Source organism: Euprymna scolopes, chromosome 13, assembly GCF_053919585.1.
Source record: "Euprymna scolopes isolate OS-2025 chromosome 13, ASM5391958v1, whole genome shotgun sequence".
Lineage (NCBI taxonomy): Eukaryota > Metazoa > Mollusca > Cephalopoda > Sepiida > Sepiolidae > Euprymna > Euprymna scolopes.
Window position 1 is genome coordinate 42,693,405 of NC_136494.1, and position 20,899 is coordinate 42,714,303.

Here is a 20,899-nt window from a genome sequence, read left to right on the forward strand (position 1 = left end):
ATTGACCGATGGAAAAATAACATGAAGAGTCAACCTTTTTCAGTCATGTATTTACTAAGCATAAAGGCATCCAAGGGGAAAGTAGACAATAACTAACAACATATAAGACCAATGTATAACTGTCAAAAAGAGACTTTTGTTTTAAGCAGGCAATAAACTATGAAAAAGCATGACTCATATAAAGATGTTTAATAAAGAAAGACTTATTTTTATAAAAATCTCTTTGTTTATTTCTTCAGAATTGATAAAAAAGGGTTATATAACATGCATCATATACACTAAAATATGAGAATATTTATCAAATTACAATTTTTAAACTATTTAAAATAAAAAAGTATTTATTTTACTTTACAATTTAGCTATAAAAACATTAAAACATTCAATGATATACTTACTTGCTTTTGGTGTTGTAGCTAAAAAATAAGTTAAGAAAATAAGAATTAAATAAATTTACTTCAAGAAATATATTTCAGCTTTAAATTAAAAACTACATAAAATTTTTTAAACTTATATTTTAATATCACATTCAACTTATAATGATGATATATTTGCATAATTGCAACTGTATTGAACTGAACTGTACTATTGATTTTAACAATCTCTGTTTCTGCAACTTTAAAGGAGAACTAAGACAAGATCCATTTAGACCTAAACTGAATATTGAATAAGATAACCTTTATTTAAATCTACTGTATCCACTTATAGTGTAAACCTATTGGGAAAGGCATAAACATATTCCTTCCCTACTATAGAAAAAACAGCAGTCAGTGTTTCATGACTTAATAGTAATCATTTCCAATATCTAATGTGGTCCAGCATTAGCCAAAAAAGCGTTGATATACCATAAAAATGGCAAAGAAGACGTTCAATGTTAAAAATAAAACTGTGTATGTTTATCAAAAAGTTGTCAAAATATTTGCTAGTTTGTGAGTGTCAATAGAGTTATACAGGCTCATTGCTCATTGCTCAAATTTATTATTTTTTTTTATTAATGGCATAGTTGTTCCGGCACAATATTACAATACTTGGTCTTATATAGCATATCACCTAGTCATTATTAATCAGAGGAATTGATATGGATTAACATATAGATTAACATTAAGTCAAATAAAACCTATTTCTTTGGTAAAAAAAAAATTAAAAATATTAAAGATCAACAAATCATGTGAAAAGACAATCTATTTATATTTATAGATAGAGTTTGATGTTTATTCAATGCCACTTTAAACTGTGATATGTTGCAGCCTGCTCCTCTAGCAAAACTGTTCCATAGAGCAAAAACATGGACAAAGAATTAAGTCTTTCCAATATTGAGACAAAAACAATAGTGGCACATTTTTTTGTGAATGCATGCAGAGAAAGCAATTAGGTGAAAATGCTTTGAAAATAAATTTAAATTCCCATTGATGATACTGTATACCAGAATCAGTTCACCTTCGCATTTGCTACAGTGAGAACAGATTTAGTCTTTGAAGTCGTTCTTTGTAAGTAAGCATGGAAAGTTTTATCAATATGCTATTTGCATATTTGTTGTCTTATTTTGATGTTAGAGTCGAGAACACATATTAATCCTCTACAAGATTGGTATTTGCAAATCACTGAACACATGATTCACATGTTTGTGAAGATGAGGATCTGTTGCCTGGATGGCATATTCAAGAATTAAAGTTATGTATGGAAAGCATTTGCCAGTAGGTTGAGATGTCATCTCTAGATCAGATATAAATTTTGAAGGCTTTCCAAAGTAGATTTATATTTCTGTAGAATTGTGCAATCCAAGTAATTGAAGTCAGATAACCCTTCCAATTCTATTTTAGAAACGATCCCATGATAGTATGTAAAAGAAATTCAAAAAATGGTGGAAACTTACAAGCTGATTGGAAGCAACCAATGATGGATACAGTTATCCGCATGAGGCAATCAGGCTTCACTGCAGTAAAGTGGATTTTGATTGTATCAGCAGTTGTACCAAATGGAATCCGGACAATATCATCTGGTCCATTGTTCTGATTTTAAAGAGAAAGAGTAGGTACATAACTTATCTATTATATTTAAAATACAGGAAAACAGACAAAAATTAATTTGAGATTTTGTTTTATTTACCAACATTTTACTGCCCTATTAGTTTGAATACTTGTTGAATGAAAAAATTTTTTTGAGTATCATTCAATAAATGCTTTTATTTGAAAAGATTACTTTAGCGTCACATCACGTGACCTCCTTGTTTACCTTAAATACCCTCTTCATATGAAGAGTCGAGTTCGTCTAACAACTCGCTACACTTCGACGTCTCGTCTCTGACATAAACTGTTTCTCCTGTGAATTATTGTTGAAACCTGCCTTATCCCCGGAAAGGCATCTGACCACATACATACGTGGTGGCAGCGGCCAAAAATTCAAAAGAATTCAGCCTCCCTCAATAATACGTTTTACAAACGGAAGCAAAGAAGTGCCCATTGACTAGGGGTCGGTGTACGGTAAGACTTTCTACAAAAAAAAAACAAAACAAAAAAAAAAACACACCACATTTCTATTAGTAACATAACATACATACGTATGTTCTTGTCGCACGAATCTTACCTTAAAGCTTAAAGAATTAATTTAATCAGACTGTTTCTTCACTTTTATTTTCTTTCAGATATTGATAGAAAATAACGGATGCCATTTGTTAATTCAAAAGTTTTCTTTACTAAACTTTTAAACTATTGAAAGGACGAAAGTAACAACAACAAAAAAAAACAAAAACAATTTTTACTCTCACAGCAAAGATTATTAGAAATTTGAACTTTTATTTTTCGTTTATTTTTTCTAAAAGAAATTGAATTTTTACAATAGTCGATTTAATTATATGTTGTTGTTCTTATAACAACACACCTTTGAGTGAGCAAAAAAATAAAAAATAAAAGTCTCCACCCTGATCTTTGATTAAAGTTTTCTACGGCTATTTTTTCAACTTGTTCAATTTCACGGCGATTAATTTGGAAACTTTTAAATTAAAATTAAAATAAAAGGATGTCTGCCTTCAGCACTAAACAAAGAATCCTCACTGAACACGAATCAAGAGGCTCGCTCAAAGCCTGGTGTGAGCAGTTATTATACCATATCTCAAATGAAGATAAATTCGAACGCTATTTGGAGGACCTTAAAACCTGGTGCAGTGTCGCAAGTGGCATCCCCCACAGAGGCTTCATAACCGATGAACAAGAGGTTAATGGGAAAAGATTCTCGGCGGAAAAAAAAGCCATTAACCTAAAAGTACTACTCAGCTTTATAAACATCCATGCCCCTGTTGTTAGTAGTACCTTCGTAAAAGAAGAGGCGCACAGTATTGACGAAATCTTTGATAGACTCCGTCAATACTATGATTGTCGTAAATCCGGTACGACCATAATGAACATGTTTAAATTTAAATGTGGCGCCAATGAAACAAGAGAGGCTCTCTGGGAAAGATGCTACTCATTTATGGAAGACAGCTTGATTACAAAATCTTCAGCCATTAAACATTGCAGATCAAAATTAGAAAACGATGAATGCCTAACCCCTACATTACAGAACATTACGGTGATGATCTGGCTTGATGCAATCCATCGAGAACTACCATCCATTGTTAAACAAAGATTCGCGATCACTCTAAGGGACTCCACTCTATATTCTATTAGGGCGGAGATCAGTGATGCTATACCATCCCTATTACAAGAAATAGGGGACAGAGAAGGGAATATAGCATACTCTTCCATCAACAGAAGTAGAAGATCTGGAAACCAGAGAGGTCGCCTGACAAAAAGACCGAAATGTTGCCTCTGCGATGCAGCAAACAGACCAGGTGCAGAGACTCACTACTTCCAAAACTGCCCTTTTATGCCAACATCAGATAGAAGATTTCTTCGATCTAAAATTACTGATATTGAAATCTTATCGGAATCTGAAGAAGAAGACGAAGACTTCGAGTACCACGAACCCAACAGTAGGATGGTCCGAGTTAAACAACCTCAGAACCCCAAAATCAACAAGGTAGATATTGTATCATCACCGTGTATGGAAGTAGAAACAAACAAAGAAAACTCGATCATTATACTGGACACCAGTGCGGAAACTAATTTAATTAGGAAAAGCGAGGCGAGACGTCTAAAACTAAATATCCTGCCCACCATCCACAAAGCTAACATGGCGGACGGTGTCTCCCCCATGGAAATAGAAGGGGAAGTACACTTCAATGTTTCGAGAAGGTGTCCAATCACAAATCAAGCCCACTGCTTTCGCTTCGACGGACTTGTAGTTAAGGACCTGAACTGTGCCATTCTGGGTGGCATGCCATTTATGGACAGGAATGACGTTTACCTTCGCGCAAACACCAACCACGTTTACCTCGGTGATTGCTGTGATTTCAAATACCTCAATATAAAAAGACACGCTAATGTTAAAGCAGCAACTATATTGCGCGTCCCACGACAGACCTGCCTACTACCTGGTTCCAGCGTTGCCTTATCGATACCACCTGAATACCAGGATAAAATAGTTTCAGTAGAACCTAGATGCAATAACAATCAGGATGAATGGATCCAATGTGAGCTAGTGAAACCGGATCATGATATAATAACGCTCACCAACAAGTCCACCATACCCATACTCATCAAACGCCATGAGCAAGTATGTCAGATACGCCACACGACCCAATTATCACTATCCAGTGATACTTTGAAACCGACTCCAATAATTCTTACCAATGATTCCAAACAAACGGACAGGTCAGCAGAAATTTCTGTGGACCCCTCGAACATCCTTAGCCAGGAAGAAAAGATCATCTTCTTCACGACAAATAAGAAATATAATCAGGTATTTTCACCGGTAATCGGATGCTACAATGGAAGATCAGGAAATTTCCAACACAGGATTAATGTTGCCGTATCTCTACCACCACAAAGAAAGGGACGCATTCTATATAATATATAACCGGACAAATCTAGAGCGACTCCAAACCAAGATTGATGAACTATACGAACAAGGTGTCTTCGTACGCCCAGAAGACATAAACATCACAGCGGAATATGTAAACCCTTCATTCCTTGTTACCAAACCTTCAGGAGGCTTTCGGTTAGTGACTGCATTCACTGAACTGAGCCAGTACACCAAACCACAACCTGCTCTCATGCCCAAAGTAGATGACATCATAAGACATATTGCTCAGTTTAAATTCTTAATTAAAACTGACTTAAGTCAAGCATACTTTCAAATACCCTTGGCCAAATCATCAATGAAATATGTCGGCATCTGTACACCATTCCGTGGTGTATATGTTTATACCAGAGCGGTGATGGGTCTTCCAGGCTCTGAATCAGCTTTAGAACAATTAATGTCCAAAGTCCTAGGCGATCTAATGATAAAAGGATCGGTGGTAAAATTGGCTGATGACCTATATGTCGGGGCCAACACACCCCGGGAACTTAACAACGTATGGGAAGAAGTATTACAAACACTACATAAGAATAACTTATCCCCATCTAAAACGGTTTGCTGTCCAACATCGACAGAAATTCTGGGTTGGCGATGGACCAATGGAACCCTCAAAGCTACAAGTCATCGTCTAAATACCTTGGCTGCCTGCAATCTCCCTGAAACCATCAAAGAAATGAGATCATTCATAGGATCTTACAAATTCCTAAGTAAAGTTATATCTAAACATTCAGATTTTTTAGCACCTCTAGATAAAGTCTGCGCAATGGGCTTGTCAAACGACAGAATCAAATGGACATCAGATCTGGAAGACACATTCCTCAAAGCCAAAGAACACCTTAAACAAGCCAAAATCCTAACCTTACCTAGAAGAGAGGACCAACTACAGATAATCACGGACGCAGCTACAACCTCTGCCGGCTTAGCGGCATCCCTTTTCGTATTAAGAGGAAACAAACCCCACCTCGCAGGTCTATTCAACGCTCGTAAAACATCCAACCAAGCAGGTTGGCTAGCTTGTGAGTTGGAAGCTCTGGGCATAGCGTCGGCTATCAAACACTTCAGCCCATATATAATTCAATCAGAAAACATCACCGAAGTACTCACGGATAGCCGACCCTGTGTACAAGCATATGAAAAACTCCAACGCGGCGCATTCTCCGCAAGCTCCAGAGTCACGACGTTCCTCAGTGTCATATCTCGATATCCTGTCAAATTATCCCATTTACCAGGTAAAAATAATATATCGGATTACGCCAGCCGAAATCCTATCCATTGCGAAGGAAAATGCCAAATCTGTAAATTCGTCAGTGCCCTAGAGGAATCCGTGGTTAGAGAAGTCACCGTAAAAGACATACTAGCTGGTCACTGTCCTATCCCATACATGACTCGCAATACGTGGATTCAAGCTCAACAAGACTGTCCAGACTTACAACAAGTATATCGGCTACTACGCGATGGCAGAACTCCATCTAAAAAGAAGAAAGGGTTAACCACAATTAAAAGGTATTTACAACATTGTAAACTCTCATCAGCCCCTGCAGATGGGTTAATCATAGTTATGCGGGAAGAAGCCTTACGGCCTGCTAGACAAAGAATCGTCATTCTCCAAGGGGTATTAGATGGACTTTTGGTCGCTCTACATTTACAACTCCAACACGCCAGTAAACATCAGTTAAAACAAATCTTTAATATGGGATTCTATGCACTGGATACAGATAAAGCCATCAATCGCACCGTAGATAGTTGCCACACTTGCGTATCACTAAAGCAGGTACCAAGTCAGTTAAAAAATCAATCGTCAACAAAACCACCTGACAAAATTGGGAGCTGGTACGCTAGTGATGTCATCAAACGTGAAGGACAACTGATATTATTAGTTCGAGAAAATGTTTCTTCCTTGACACAGGCAACATTATTACTATCGGAGAGCAGTCAATCTCTTAAGGATGGCCTAATCACCACCATATCAAGATTCCGTCCCCCGTCAGGAGATGAAGTAAAAATCAGGGTCGATGGCGCTTCGGGATTTGAAGCCCTACTCACCGATAGTTCACTGGAATCGTTCCATATCAAAATAGAGGTTGGAGAAATAAAGAACATTAACAAAAACCCTATTAGTGAACGTTCAATATCAGAATTCCATACAGAACTATGCAAATTGAAACCAAATGGTGGCAAAATAACAGACACTGAATTGGCCATAATAATTTCCAATATGAACAGCAGATTCAGAGAAAATGGCTACTCTTCACTAGAAATTTGGACAATGAGAGACCAAATCACAGGAGAAAAACTACCAATAGAATACAAAAGCCTGATTGAAGAGAAACACCGAAATAGATTAAAAAGACATGAATCCTCAGCTAAATATAAGGGCCGAGGCAGAACTACCGAAATAAAAACCGATACTAAAGTTGGAGAGATCGTCTATCTATACCAAGATAGAGTTAAAACCAATGCTCGCAACAAATATATGGTGATGGAAGTTGAAGATCAGTATTGTACTGTACAAAAGTTTGCAGATAAACAATTTCGGGGAAAAAGATATAAAGTGAAGAAGTCTGACATTATCAAAGTTGAACAACACCCTAACTACCACACCATTGATCAAAACAATACCGAAAGTGAATACGAAATAGATAGTCCCATACATGTCGAATCCGAATCATCAATAGATGAACAATCGGACTCTTCCAAGCACAGTGACACACAAAACACACAAGATGACAGTATAGACCATAAAGATCCAACCGAAGAAACCCCCCTGGAAGTAACTCCCGAGGAAATTACTTATACGCGTCGTCCGTCACGGATCCGAAGACGTCCGAAGTTCTTGGAAGAAAATTATATATTATAAATTAGCTCAAACAAGTGCGTAAATTCGGATCATACCCGTACAACACGGAGGAAGAGGAAAGAAGGAAATAAAAGGACTCCGTCACATCACGTGACCTCCTTGTTTACCTTAAATACCCTCTTCATATGAAGAGTCGAGTTCATCTAACAACTCGCTACACTTCGACGTCTCGTCTCTGACATAAACTGTTTCTCCTGTGAATTATTGTTGAAACCTGCCTTATCCCCGGAAAGGCATCTGACCACATACATACGTAGCACAAACTCTTTTTGGCTTATATATAGAAAAAGAAACAAAAAAATTGCCAGAGTAAGGAGTCTTATCTCTACACGAAACCTGCTTTATTGTGAAATAGACCTTTATGTCAAAGCCTATCAAATGCTTTTGAGCTGTCAAAGCTATTGCTCTAGAAGTGAAGCCATCATCAATAGATTCACTGATCCCGTGTGATATTACCATCAACATATCAGCTGTTGATCTCTCAGAACAGAAACCATATCAACTCGTTGCTGATTAGGTTGTTTTGGTGATTGAAGAAGGACAACTGAAGTTTTTTTTCTCTGTGTGTGTTTGACTGGAGAAAGGGTCAGTGCCAAATGAAGAATGCAACAGAATTGCAAAAAAATACAAATTGTATAAATAACTCTATCGTTGATACATGTAGCTTTATTTTATTAAAATTAGATTGATGTTGAACGTGTATGTTTACTTAATTACATCGCCATGATAAACAAAATGAAAAACACTACATAAAATCATTAATTTTTCTCGAGGATACTATTTAAGAAGAACATGGTGTCACGAGTTGACATGTGGATATAGTATTCTGCAATAGGTATTGATTAGGCATGTGATATTCCAGATCTGTATCTTTTAATGTAATTTTAGAATTAGTATATGTTTATGATATTTGGTACTTTACTTCCATCACAAAAATTGAACTTATCAGCATTGTTATCGATTTATAAATAAGTTGCAGCTGGAATTGTTTTAATAAGGCATAATAATCATTATGTATAGAATGATATTGAATGTTCATATTTACTGTAATTTAATTAGTTTTATTTAATGATACCTTAAAAATTGTCTTTCAGTGCAATTTTGCTATTATAAATGATGCAATGCTCACTTTTCATATCTAAAAAATTAAGGTCAAAATTGAATTAGAATAATTGTACTTTTACTTCTTATTGTCTTAATAGTGATGAAAGCATCTTATTTTCCATTGTCTTCTTATGATGAAAGCATCTTTTGTGACATTTTTACTGTTTTTTTGTCAGTTGGTTTCAAAGTTGCCATGTTGTAATTTACACGTTTGTGCTTCTTCACCCTCAGCAGCGTAGTGTATTCTGATGATCATCAGTGAAAAAGAGATGTAGAAACCAATTCTTAATGTGTTCTATGCCAATCTTTTAAAATTAATATTTGCATCGTGAGTCTAGGAAAGTAGACATACACGTTTTATCATTTAGATAGAATGGATATCTTGTTTCAATTGATAACCTGAATTGTTCAACAATGGTAAGAAGGATTCTACTAAAGTCAGAAATACTAGAATTAGATTCAACAGCTTTTGATAGAAATAACCTCACAACTAAATTTATCGGTATCATTGATATGGTTGAAGTTCTGTAACTTGTTTCTTTAGTGATTTCTTCAAATAGACTCAGGAACTGGATTTTTTTTTTCAAACAAGTCCTCATTGGTAATTTGTTAAAGTAGTAATCTTATTAACATCACACATTACAAGAGTTTTTCATTGTTCTTAATTCATTTTCAGCATGTAATATGTTGAATTCCACCATGTGATCACATCTTGAATGAGTTTGTTTTTCAAATTAAGCTGATCTTGTATTTCAGATAATTTACTAATTGCTGATATTAATTAAAGTGAGAATCTGTATTTCTGTTAGATGTCATGGTTGTATTTACAGACCGAGTTACAATGTATGACAGTTATTCTAAATCACATTCTCTGACATTAGCAACTATAGTTGTTCCTTAATCCCGAAAACTAAGAAAACTTTATTGAAGATTTTATATTCATCCAGAACATTGTGCAATTCTTCACTTATTCTTGCACCTGTGTGTGCACCAGGGAATGAAACAACTCTAAGCACAACTCTGAACTGTTCGAATTCATTTAAAAAACAATCACCTGTCAAACTCAGAAAGGGAACATTATCTGTTGTAGTTGTCCAAATGTCTGTAGTTCATAAAATGGTGCTAATTTCAGCAAGAGACAGTTGAATTTTTGTTTTACTTTTATAAATATATTGAAAATTATTTTACAGTGAAGTACATTTTGGATGGAATGCTGTAATTTGAAAGTTTTGCAATAAGCTTATTAAATACAATATCAGATGTTACAGAATATTGTTGAATATCAACAGCAATCATTTCTCTTATCAGATAATGGATCTCGAGTGACTTGTGGTCATTAATATTCCAAACTTTTTTTTTGGCCAATATTGATTCTATAGTAGTTTAGTGTTTCACTGGAGGCTCGTAGTTGCTGCGACTTGTTCCTGGAATGTCTGTCTCTGAATATTCATTGTGCTTCTATTTCTTATCAGCAACTTTTGCTTCTTTTGAATGAACATTTCCAAGATGGTTTAACATATTAGTCATTGTAAAAGATTTAATGATTTGCCACCCTTTGATGTAATAGATTGACATAACTTGCAAGCAGCTGTATTCTTATTCTTGGGATTGATATCAAAAGACTTCCAGCTGAAGTGGTTGCCATAATGGTTGAATGTTGTTGTCAATATTTAGTTAATTTTTTACATATTGAAATTACATATTTCTGATATCTAATTAGTAATTTATCTCAATAAAATATACATTATCTAAACCACAAAAATAAAACTATATATGTAATGGTAGCAAGAGTCCGAAAATGAGGAACAAGAGTATGACTGATGAAGAATGCTTTATTTCTGGTTCACACATCGTCGCAATTTACTGTACAATTCCTCAACATGAAAACTGAAAGATGAAGTAATAATTTTCTTTGACAATGATTTAAAATAAAAAATAATAATGTTAATTCGATAGGAAGAGAAAGGACTGAAACTTTTCTATATGCTTATATTTATTTGACGCACATCATGCCTGTTATTTGATAATATGGTGTAGAGGATGCATTATCTTCGATAAATTTTCTCTGGCAAGCAAAAAGGGGGTTAATTTGTCTTTGTTTACAATATAATTAATATTAGTATCATTTATAACAACAAAATTTGCTGATATATCAGCATAGGAAAACTTATTAATCAGCCGATTAATTGGCAATCAGTAATTGGTCAATTTGATAATTGGTACATCTCTTATATATATATATATATATATATATATATATATATATATATATATATATATATATATATATAATCATATGATTAATAGGGGAAGTTTACTTGGTAAATGCAAAAGTAAGATTCAGTCCAATAAACGTATTAATGTTTATATTATCCCAACCAAGTAAAAAAAAACTTGATACAACAGTGAGAAGCATAAATAAAAACTGTAAATCAGAAATTTACATGTACAATTTTTTTTTTTGAAAGAATATCTCCAATAAAAAAGAGGTGGTGAAATATCCTTATTCTGCAGAGTTTCAAACAATGTGATGTTCTTCTCGTCAGAGGATAGAAACTGGTTAGCAGATTATATATATAGCACAGAGCTAGAATTTGCTGGTTTTAGCACTTTCTGAAACTGCATTTTATGATGGTTACAAAATGTATAATTATGCTTGTAAAATAATGTTTGCATATAGTGTTTGTGTAACATAAGTTTTTTAAAATGTTCGTATAAAATTTGTCAAGGGGGATAAACAAACAAGAAAGAGGGTAAAAAAATAAAAATAAAAATTCCAGACTGGACGGGTTGAATCCAAGATGTGATATTGTCCTTTGTAAATATCATGAATCGAAAGATGTATATATCCATTTTGGAGTTTTAAAACAGTTGGAAAAAGATGCTGGTGAAGATTTGAAGGGAATTAATTTTAAGTGGTGGCCATTTTTTTAAAACCCCAAATCTGTTAAATGGTGAAATTAGATCCATTGTAAGGGAAAACAGGAATAAACACAGAAAGTCAGCACCAAGCACTCTTTAATGCTAGACTCCTTGCTTCCATTAGTAATTTGAATGAAAAGTGCTTGTCATTCTTCAGTAAGTAGGTTGACTACAGCGGTCAAGTTTTGTGGAAAAGGGGATAGCTACAGGGGACAGGTTGGGTTAAAGGAATAGAGAAGGAATGGGGGAAAAGAGAAAGAGAGAGACTTGAACATTTTTTTGTGCGTGAGTGGGGGGAGTGAGTGTTGCTTATAGGGGAAAGAGGCGAGGATAGAGTTAAACATGCATGGATATAAGAGAATTTAGAATACCATGTTGATAAAACTAAATTAGTCGGATTAATTCTAAAAGATGGTATTAATTAAGTTAAATAAAGGTTGACATTAAGAAGTATAATTTTTTTAGAGAAAAAGTGTATTATTCTCTTTATTACGACTAGACGAGATATAGATTTATAAAATCAGGTAATCCAAAGATTTGAAGATAATTTTAAAATAATAGTATTCGCAGTGTAGCAGAATCAATATTTCTTAACAAAGCGAAAGGTTTATATATATGTTTATATATAAGGTTTATATATATATATATATATATATATATGTATAATGTATTTCTTACCTTAAATCGCATCATCTTTCCTGTATTACTTCCAAGAAGATAAACATCATATTTTCCAACATCTCTTGCTTTCGGTAATCGTACAGTGGCTCCATAAATGAGAGCATCACCTACAAAGATGCTGACTGTCTTTTTCTTATCTCCAGATTCAGGTATCCATCCTTTCCCACCTGGTCGGATAGCAGCTTTATGTTCTTCATTACTGGACACATCAATATCCCAATTTCTTACCAAGGAAGAATCAGCCAGACCATCTTGTTTTACACACAAAGAAGCTGAAACAAAAAATAAGATTTACACAATAATATTTTAACATTTTAATTCAATGGAATCTTTTAAACAAACAAGCAAAAAACAAACCTACAAAAGTAAATAAAAAAAGATAAAATGTTTACAAACAATTATAGACTTACCTGTTTCTGTTGAAGGCTTGGGTGGTGTTGTTGCTGAAATGTATTTAATTTATGCAATAAAATAATCTTGTATCACAAACATATTTGAAGATATGATATCTCTTATTTAAATATGTAATTTCAATTTTAATAATGTAACTATATGTACAATTGTAAATGCATGCAATTATATAATTATATGAGAATTATGCAAAAGCAGAATTAAGGATATCTTAGAGAAAATTAATTTGTTTCTGAAATTGATTAACAAATGAAACAATGTTAGTAGTGGAAAGCTGATTGTCCAGAGGCATGTAACAAATTGACCAATGGAAAAACAACACAGATCATAAAGAGTCAAGCTTGTTCATCTATTAGCATATAGAAGATAATTATGGAAAATCATGACCATATAAAGATGCTTAATAAAAAAGGATTTTTAAGTATAAAACTTTCCTTGTTTATTTCTCCATTGTTGATAAAAAAATTGTTATATAACATACACTCTATATAAAAAAAGACCAATATTTAAATAAAATATATTTATATTACTTTACAATTTCAATATAGAAAAATAAATTCAATGATATACTTACTTGCTTTTGGTGTTGTAGCTAGAAAAATAAGTAAAAAATAGAAATGAAATAAATGTATTGAAAGAAATATATACAAATATATTTTCACTTTTCAAAGTCTATCATACAATTTAAAATTAACAAAATAAAATAAATAACATTATTACTTATTTTTTAATATCACATTCAATTTATAATTATGATATATAAAATGGGATTACAACGTAAAAGGGAGGTAATCATAAAAGGGTCCATGATAAGAGTTATCGTACTTACTCTCAACACCCCCACTTGCTCTAAGCATATTATTATCACTTTTTTTTCTTTACAAAAACAAAGATATGTGAGAGCAGATTAGTGTCGGTTTAGGGTCCGAATAAAAATTTTTAAAACTTGTCCAGCTTCATCCGGGTTGGAGGTTTTGTCATGATGTCAGCGATCATGTCTGCTGTGGAACAGTAAATTATTTGTATTTTGTTATTATTCAGAGCTTCTCTGATAAAATGGTACTTAATGTCGATGTGTTTACATCTCTGCCGATGAATGGGGTCCTTAAAAAGTGCTATAGCGCTTTGGCTGTCGCCGAATATTTTGATGGGGACGTGTTTTTGATGTGGATCCATTTCCTTGAATAGTTGCACAAAGTATAGTCCCTCTTGGGTGGCTTTTGCCAGCGCTACGTACTCAGCCTCGCATGTGAATAGAGCGACCATAGGTTGCTTTTTGACTTCCAGGAAATAAGTGACCCATCCTGTGTTAGGCTAAAGCAATATTCGGATGTACTGCATCTATCTCGTTGATCAGACGCCCAATCAGCATCACTGTATGCGATTAGATGGATTGGGTGATTTGTTTTCGCATAGTGCAGTTGGTGTCGTGTTATACCATTTACGTATCTCAGTACGTGTTTAGCTGATACCCAATGCTTTTCTTGTGGCTTGGACAAATATTGTGACAATTTCCCAACAATATAGCATAGGTCTGGTCAGGTGCAGATCGTCAGGTAAATTAGAATCCCGACGACGTTGCGGTATTTCCTGGGGTCAACCATGTCATCCTCTTCACCAGCTAGATCCAGTTTTTGATTGCATGGGGTCGTCCTAGGTTTGCATTTGGATGTGTCAAACCTTTCCAGTCTTTTTGTTGCATATTTTTCTTGGTTCATCTGGATATGACCTTCGGTTATATTGAAGTCTATTCCAAAATGGTGCAGCTTTTCGAGGTCTTTCATTTTAAATTCCGATGTTAATGACTGCTTGATGTCGTTTAGTGAGTTGATGTTATCGGCAGCAATGATTAAATCATTAATCCATGAGATGATGATAATTTTTTCTTTGCCGTTGTGTCGCATATAGACGCAATGGTCCACCAGATTTGGGGTAAAGCCGTGTCTGCTGAAGTAGCTGTGCAGGGTTTGATTCCAGTTTCAGTCTGATTGTTTTAGGCCATACAGGGATTTGTTCAGTAAACAAATTAGTTTCTCGTCTGCTTCCCCTTTTGTCTCGAATCCTTCCGGTTGTTCCATGTAAATTTTGTGGTCAATTGAAGCATGGAGATACGTCATTTTTATGCCCGTTTGGTGTACTATTAGATTGTAAAGTCTCGGTGTAGTCTACTCCCTTAGTTTGGTTGTACCCTTTTGCGACGAACCTGGCCTTGTAATTAGGGGACCCATCAGCGTTTTCTTTGATTTTATACACTCATCTACTGCTTACTGTCATTCTGCCTTTGGGTAAGGGTGTTAGATGGTATAAATTATTTTCCTTTAGGGAGTCAATTTCTTCCTGCATCACTTGGATCCAGTGGTGTGTCGCTGGGGAAGTCACAGCTTCTCTGTAAGTGCGTGGTATGCCATGTGTGGCCTTATGGCAGTAGTCAGTGTCGATTAATGTGTGACCACTCCCATCCTACTATAGACTTGGTTTCTTTGTCAGTATTGGACCGTTCAGAGTTTTCCCTTGACTTTAAATTTTTTATTAAGTTTCTTGGGGGAAAATTTGCGTCATTATCGCTTGATGGGTGGGTTTGTGTTTGAGTGTGTTGGTCGTTAGTGTTGTTGGTGATTTTTCCATTTTCTGGGTGGTAGATAAGATATGCTGGGCTGTTTCCATCGTATCCAACGAAGATTCCCTTCTGGCACCTTGGGTCCAGCTTTCTTTTTATGTTGGAGTAGGCATAGCAAGTGAACCGAAAATGTGCATCCGTGATAAGTCCGGTTTTCTCCCAGTCATCTTGTAGTAGGGCGTCTGTTTTAGACGGTTATTGAAGCATCTGTTCCATATAACTGCAGATGCCATAACTGCATAGCTCCACAGTGTTTTTGGTAAGCCGCTTTCTATGATGAGGCATCTTGCCATTTTGAATAGAGTTCACCAGTTTCTTTCGGCCATTCCATTTTGATGAGGTGAGTATGGCGCTGAGGTCTTGTGTTTTATGTTGCTACAGTGGAGTAGTTTTCCGAAGTCATTTGACTTGAACTCCAAACCATTATCTGACCTCAGTATTTTTATTTTGCCATATGGGGAAATATCTGTGAGAAATTTTTCAGTGGCAAGTGTGGCGTCACTTTTGTTTTTAATAAAATATACAAATACGACACCAGAAAAGTCGTCAGTGAATGAGATAGCATATTTATTCCCATTTAAATTTGGTGGTTCTATGGGTCCGGCTAGGTCTGAATGTACTAAATGCAGAATATTTGTCGCTCTTTTGTTGGGAGATTTATTTCTTTTCTGGAGAAATTTTCCTTGGATGCAGACGTTGCAGTTTTTGTTGTTTGCAATCTTATTTTTTTATTTTCATCCCTTTGATCACATCGGGTAGTTTTGTTATGTCGTCGTAATTGCAATGGTTGAATATTTTATGCCACGTGTGGATATCGTGGCATTGATGACAACTGTATTCTGCATTTTCTTCCTCCATAATTTTTAGGTAGTATAGTCTGCTGCACATGTGTATTTTGAATTTCATACCATTTTTGTTTTAGTATATTCCCATCTTCTTCGAAAATAACTGTTGCCCCATTTTGGGTCACAGTTTTCACAGAAAATATATCCTGTACAAGTTCAGCGTATCTTCATTTCTCTCAGTGTCGCTTCCATCTCTATTAATGGCATCCTTTAGGCCGAGCATGTGTAAATGACATTAAAATTTTGTCTCTCAAATTTCGTATTTGGTTTCATCTCCGCCAAATAAAAGTCTGTTCCATTGGCTTCCATTATCTCTCCTGGGCACATAATCTGTTGCGAATTGCATTTCAGTGGAAAGAGAAAAGGAACTGGAACAAAGATTTGTGACGGGTATAAAGAGAAGTATATTTTATTTTGGGACAGGAAGAGGAAGCGGGGAGTAAAAAGGGATTATGGGATTACAACATAAAAGGGAGGTAATTATAAAATGGTCCATGATAAGAGTTATCGTACTTACTTTCAGCACTAGCTTTAACTAACACTCTGTTGATGGACCATAAAAAAGACATAGGAAACGTTCAACTTTAAAAATTAAAATATACATGTCTATCCAAAAGCTGTATAAAACCAGAAGAATATTTATTGGTTAAAGCTAAAACACAATATGTAAAGCTAGAACACAATATCTCTGTGCATAAAACAAAGACATGTGAAATTGTTGAAATTCACCAAAATCTTCCACAAGTTTGTGCATTTACCTTGAAATGTTATAAAATTAATAGTTTTCTAAAATTACCTTACAAATTATTTTTGGGCCGGTTGAATTGGTTTGTGCAATATTTATGAGTCATCTTCATTTTATTAACCTCAAATACATTGTATAATTCTATTTTTAAAGTTTTCATACTTTTTTAGAGTGCTGGAGACAAAGATGTGTTACAATTTGACCAAAATATGTCTATTTTTTCATACATTTTGCCAGGAAAAATCATTTTTAAGTGTAGTCCAAACCATATGATTTTATAAAATATAATTTTATATGATTTGCAAATAACTAGAGATTTGATATGTGGACTAACCCGGTTTACAAGTTATCAATTGACTAATATAGGCATTAATTCGTTCATAAAATCCTGGAAGTTGTTTATGGTTAATATAATTGACTTTAAAGCTTTTTATTAGTCCAAATGGATCAATAGCTATACTGTAAATCTAAAAGAAGATATTACATTGTACAATACAAGAATGAAATATTATTTAGTTATGATCCAGTCTGCAAAGCCCTTATGGCATAACAGATAAAGTATTAGATAAATTCAGTTCTAAGAGACATTCTTCTGAAAGTTGAAGGTTCAATCCTCAGTGTGTATTACTTAAGAGTAATACCTGATGATGGGTGATGGAATGCAGGCATGTTACCTCTGTGGATTAAATAAACTGTTCCATTCAAAATTTCATGCAGAAATTCCAAAGGTCGAGAGGATAATACATCTGAGAATAGCACTCAATATGAGAGCAGTAGTCTGAATAATCGAAATCATAAATCTTCATTTAAAAATTCATTATTATTTTTTCCTTGTATGATACACAGATTCCAATGCTTCTCTAACCCGAACATGCCTTTAATAATACCTGCCCTATTATGTTGTTCTATAAATTTTGCAAGCTTTTGGAAGTGGATCTACATTTCTGCAGAATTGTGCAATCCAAGTAAGTGAAGTCAAATAACCATTCCAATATTATCTTGGAAACGATAATAATAAGAAAATTTAAAACATGGTGGCAACTTACAAGCTGATTGGAAGCAACCAATGATGGAAACAGTTATCCGCATGAGGCAATCAGGCTTCACTGCAGTAAAGTGGATTTTGATTGAATCAGCAGTTGTACCAAATGGAATCTGGACAATATCATCTGGTCCATTGTTCTGATTTTAGAGAGAAAGACATGATACAAAAATTATCTAATGTATTTAAAGTACAGAAAAAGGAAGAAACAAACATTAGCATTCAGACAAAATTAATTTGATAATTTATTGGAGAGTTTTTCTTTTTTTTTTTTACATGGGGATAACCATTTATCAAGGCCCGGAAGCCACTCGGGGATAAGGGTTATTTTGTGTACAATAATCAATGGGATAATATCGTAGTAATAGTTGGTACTGGAGATTTAATAAAGTGTCTTACTTAAGGGGGCGATTAATCAGAAATTTGTTTATGTTGGACTTGAAGACGTCCAAGTTGTGTAGCCAGGTGGAAAACAGGCAAACGGAAGAGAATTCCACAGGCGTGCACTTCTCAGAAAAAAGCTATGTTCATGGAATCTACGTTTTGATTTAGGCACAGATGAAGGGTGAGGGAAATTACTGACAGTGGTTTTAGCTAGACGGGTGTTTATCATGAAGGATTGGCGAGGGGGGACCAGAGACTGGAGCTCAGACGAGCACTTGCCATGGAAATAATGATAAAATAAAGACAGGCTCGCAATGTCTCTTCTGTGGGAGAGAGGTTGCAGGAAAGAGAAGAGAGCATCCCTCACCAAGCCACGAAGTCTATTTTGTACTTTGTCAAGGCAGGATAGGCTGTTTTTTGAAGCTCCAGCACAGATGTGGCAGCAGTACTCCATCTTTGGGCGTACTTGGCTTTTATACAGATAGAGAATTGCATCAGTAGTAAGATATCTTCTGGAGCGGTAGAAGGATCCCACCATTTTCCTAGCGGCCTGGGCAACAGACTTGATATATGTGTTCCATTTCAGATCAGGAGTAAAGGTCAAACCCAGGAGCTTGTCAAAACATGAAACCTCCCCTTCAATTGATGCTAGATGAGGAACAGAACGTTGATGATGTAACGTTAGGAGCTTGGTTTTAGATGCATTAAAAGTAACCAGCCATCTCTTCCCTCACAGAACCACGCGCTCTAGATCAGAGGAGAGGGAATCAGAGAGAGCTTTGTTATTTACGGCCTTTGATGTGTTGCCGTAGATGGTCGTGTCGTCAGCATAGATGTCAACGAATGATTTAAGTATGTGTTTTGAAAGATCATTGATGTAGATCAGGAAGAGAGTTGGGCCCAGAATGGACCCCTGGGGGACTCCAGCATTAATACTGTGAGCCTCTGATTGCTGCTCATCAACCACTACTCTTATGAACCTATCAGAGAGAAATGATTTAATGATTGAGAAAACATTTCCAGTTATACCGTAGCTGGAAATCTTGTGAAGTAGGCCCTTATGCCAAACCTTATCGAAGGCCTTTGATATGTCAAGAGCAATTGCCCTAGAAAGGAAGCCTTTGTCGAGAGATTCACTAACCCTATGTGATATAACTGTTAGCACATCACGCAGAACGGAAACCATATTGCGTGTCACTAAGGAGGTTATTTCTGCTGAGGTGATTGACTACTTCTTTATTTAATGTGGATTCCAGTAACTTACTCATGACACACAAGAGACTTATTGGTTTGTACTGAGAGGGAGATGACTTATCACCTGAGTTCTTAAATACAGGGCATACTGACGAGGTTTTCCAAGGTGATGGAAAGCACTTCTCCTTAAGGCAACGCTTAAACATAATTTATCAATATTATTCATTTAATTACTTTGTTAGCTGTAATACATATTTTGGTAAACATATTTTTGTGGGTAACAAACGAGGTTCATGCTGAGAATTGAATCTCAATCATCTTAACATTTCCAAAAATAACAATCAGTCATTTGTTTTTTTACCAAAGAAGGAGAAATCAAAGTGTTTATTTGAATTTTTTGTATGCACTCATACTACTGGTTGCTTAAATAACGTCAAACCATTTGAGATAATAGCTTCCTAATATAGTCAGTCATGTTTAAGGGATTGATATCTGACGGTTACCTAATTTGCATGCTGTTTTGCAAAAGAATATCTCATTCAGTTAATTCTTTTTTTTGTTTTCTTATTTGTGCATTGTTTTCATTTTACTATATCGATTTTTACATTTTTAAAATAATGGACTTAACTCTGTGAAGACTTACTTCCCTTTGTTCGGTCTATTTGTCACTTTTTAAAAAGAAGACGCAAATTTTTTTTAAATTTCAATCATTCAATTAATGAAAGACAAAATAGTCCTGTCCAAAACTTGGTAGGAACAGCTTGTGTGTGTGTGTGTGTGTGTGTGTGTGTGTGTGTGTGTGTGTGTGTGTGTGTGTGTGTGTGTGCGTGCATGTGTTTCTTACCTTAAATCGCATCATCTTTCCTGTATCACTTCCAAGAAGATAAACATCATATTTTCCAACATCTCTTGCCTTTGGTAATCGTACAGTGGCTCCATAAATGAGAGCATCATCAACAAAGATGCTGACTGTCTTTTTCTTATCTCCAGATTCAGGTGTCCATCCTTTTCCACCTGGTCGGATAGCAGCTTTATGTTCTTCATTACTGGACACATCAATATCCCAGTTTCTCACCAAGGAAGAATCAGCTAAGCCATCTTGTTTTACACACAAAGAAGCTGAAACAAGAAAATAAAATTTACA

The 20,899-nt window shown here is 35.0% G+C and overlaps 1 protein-coding gene across 1 annotated transcript in view; it reads right to left on the minus strand.

Moving 5' to 3' along the window:
* LOC145292232 (uncharacterized) overlaps nucleotides 1-20,899 on the minus strand; it is a 351,246-nt gene that overhangs the window by 182,355 nt on the left and 147,992 nt on the right. The window contains exons 58-64 of the mRNA XM_080138555.1: nucleotides 20,600-20,874; nucleotides 18,182-18,317; nucleotides 13,503-13,520; nucleotides 12,928-12,960; nucleotides 12,515-12,789; nucleotides 1,871-2,006; nucleotides 396-413 (exon numbers count right to left, since the gene is read on the minus strand). Of these exons, the coding sequence (XP_079994681.1) occupies nucleotides 396-413; nucleotides 1,871-2,006; nucleotides 12,515-12,789; nucleotides 12,928-12,960; nucleotides 13,503-13,520; nucleotides 18,182-18,317; nucleotides 20,600-20,874 (891 nt within the window). The remainder of the gene's footprint in view (nucleotides 1-395; nucleotides 414-1,870; nucleotides 2,007-12,514; nucleotides 12,790-12,927; nucleotides 12,961-13,502; nucleotides 13,521-18,181; nucleotides 18,318-20,599; nucleotides 20,875-20,899) is intronic.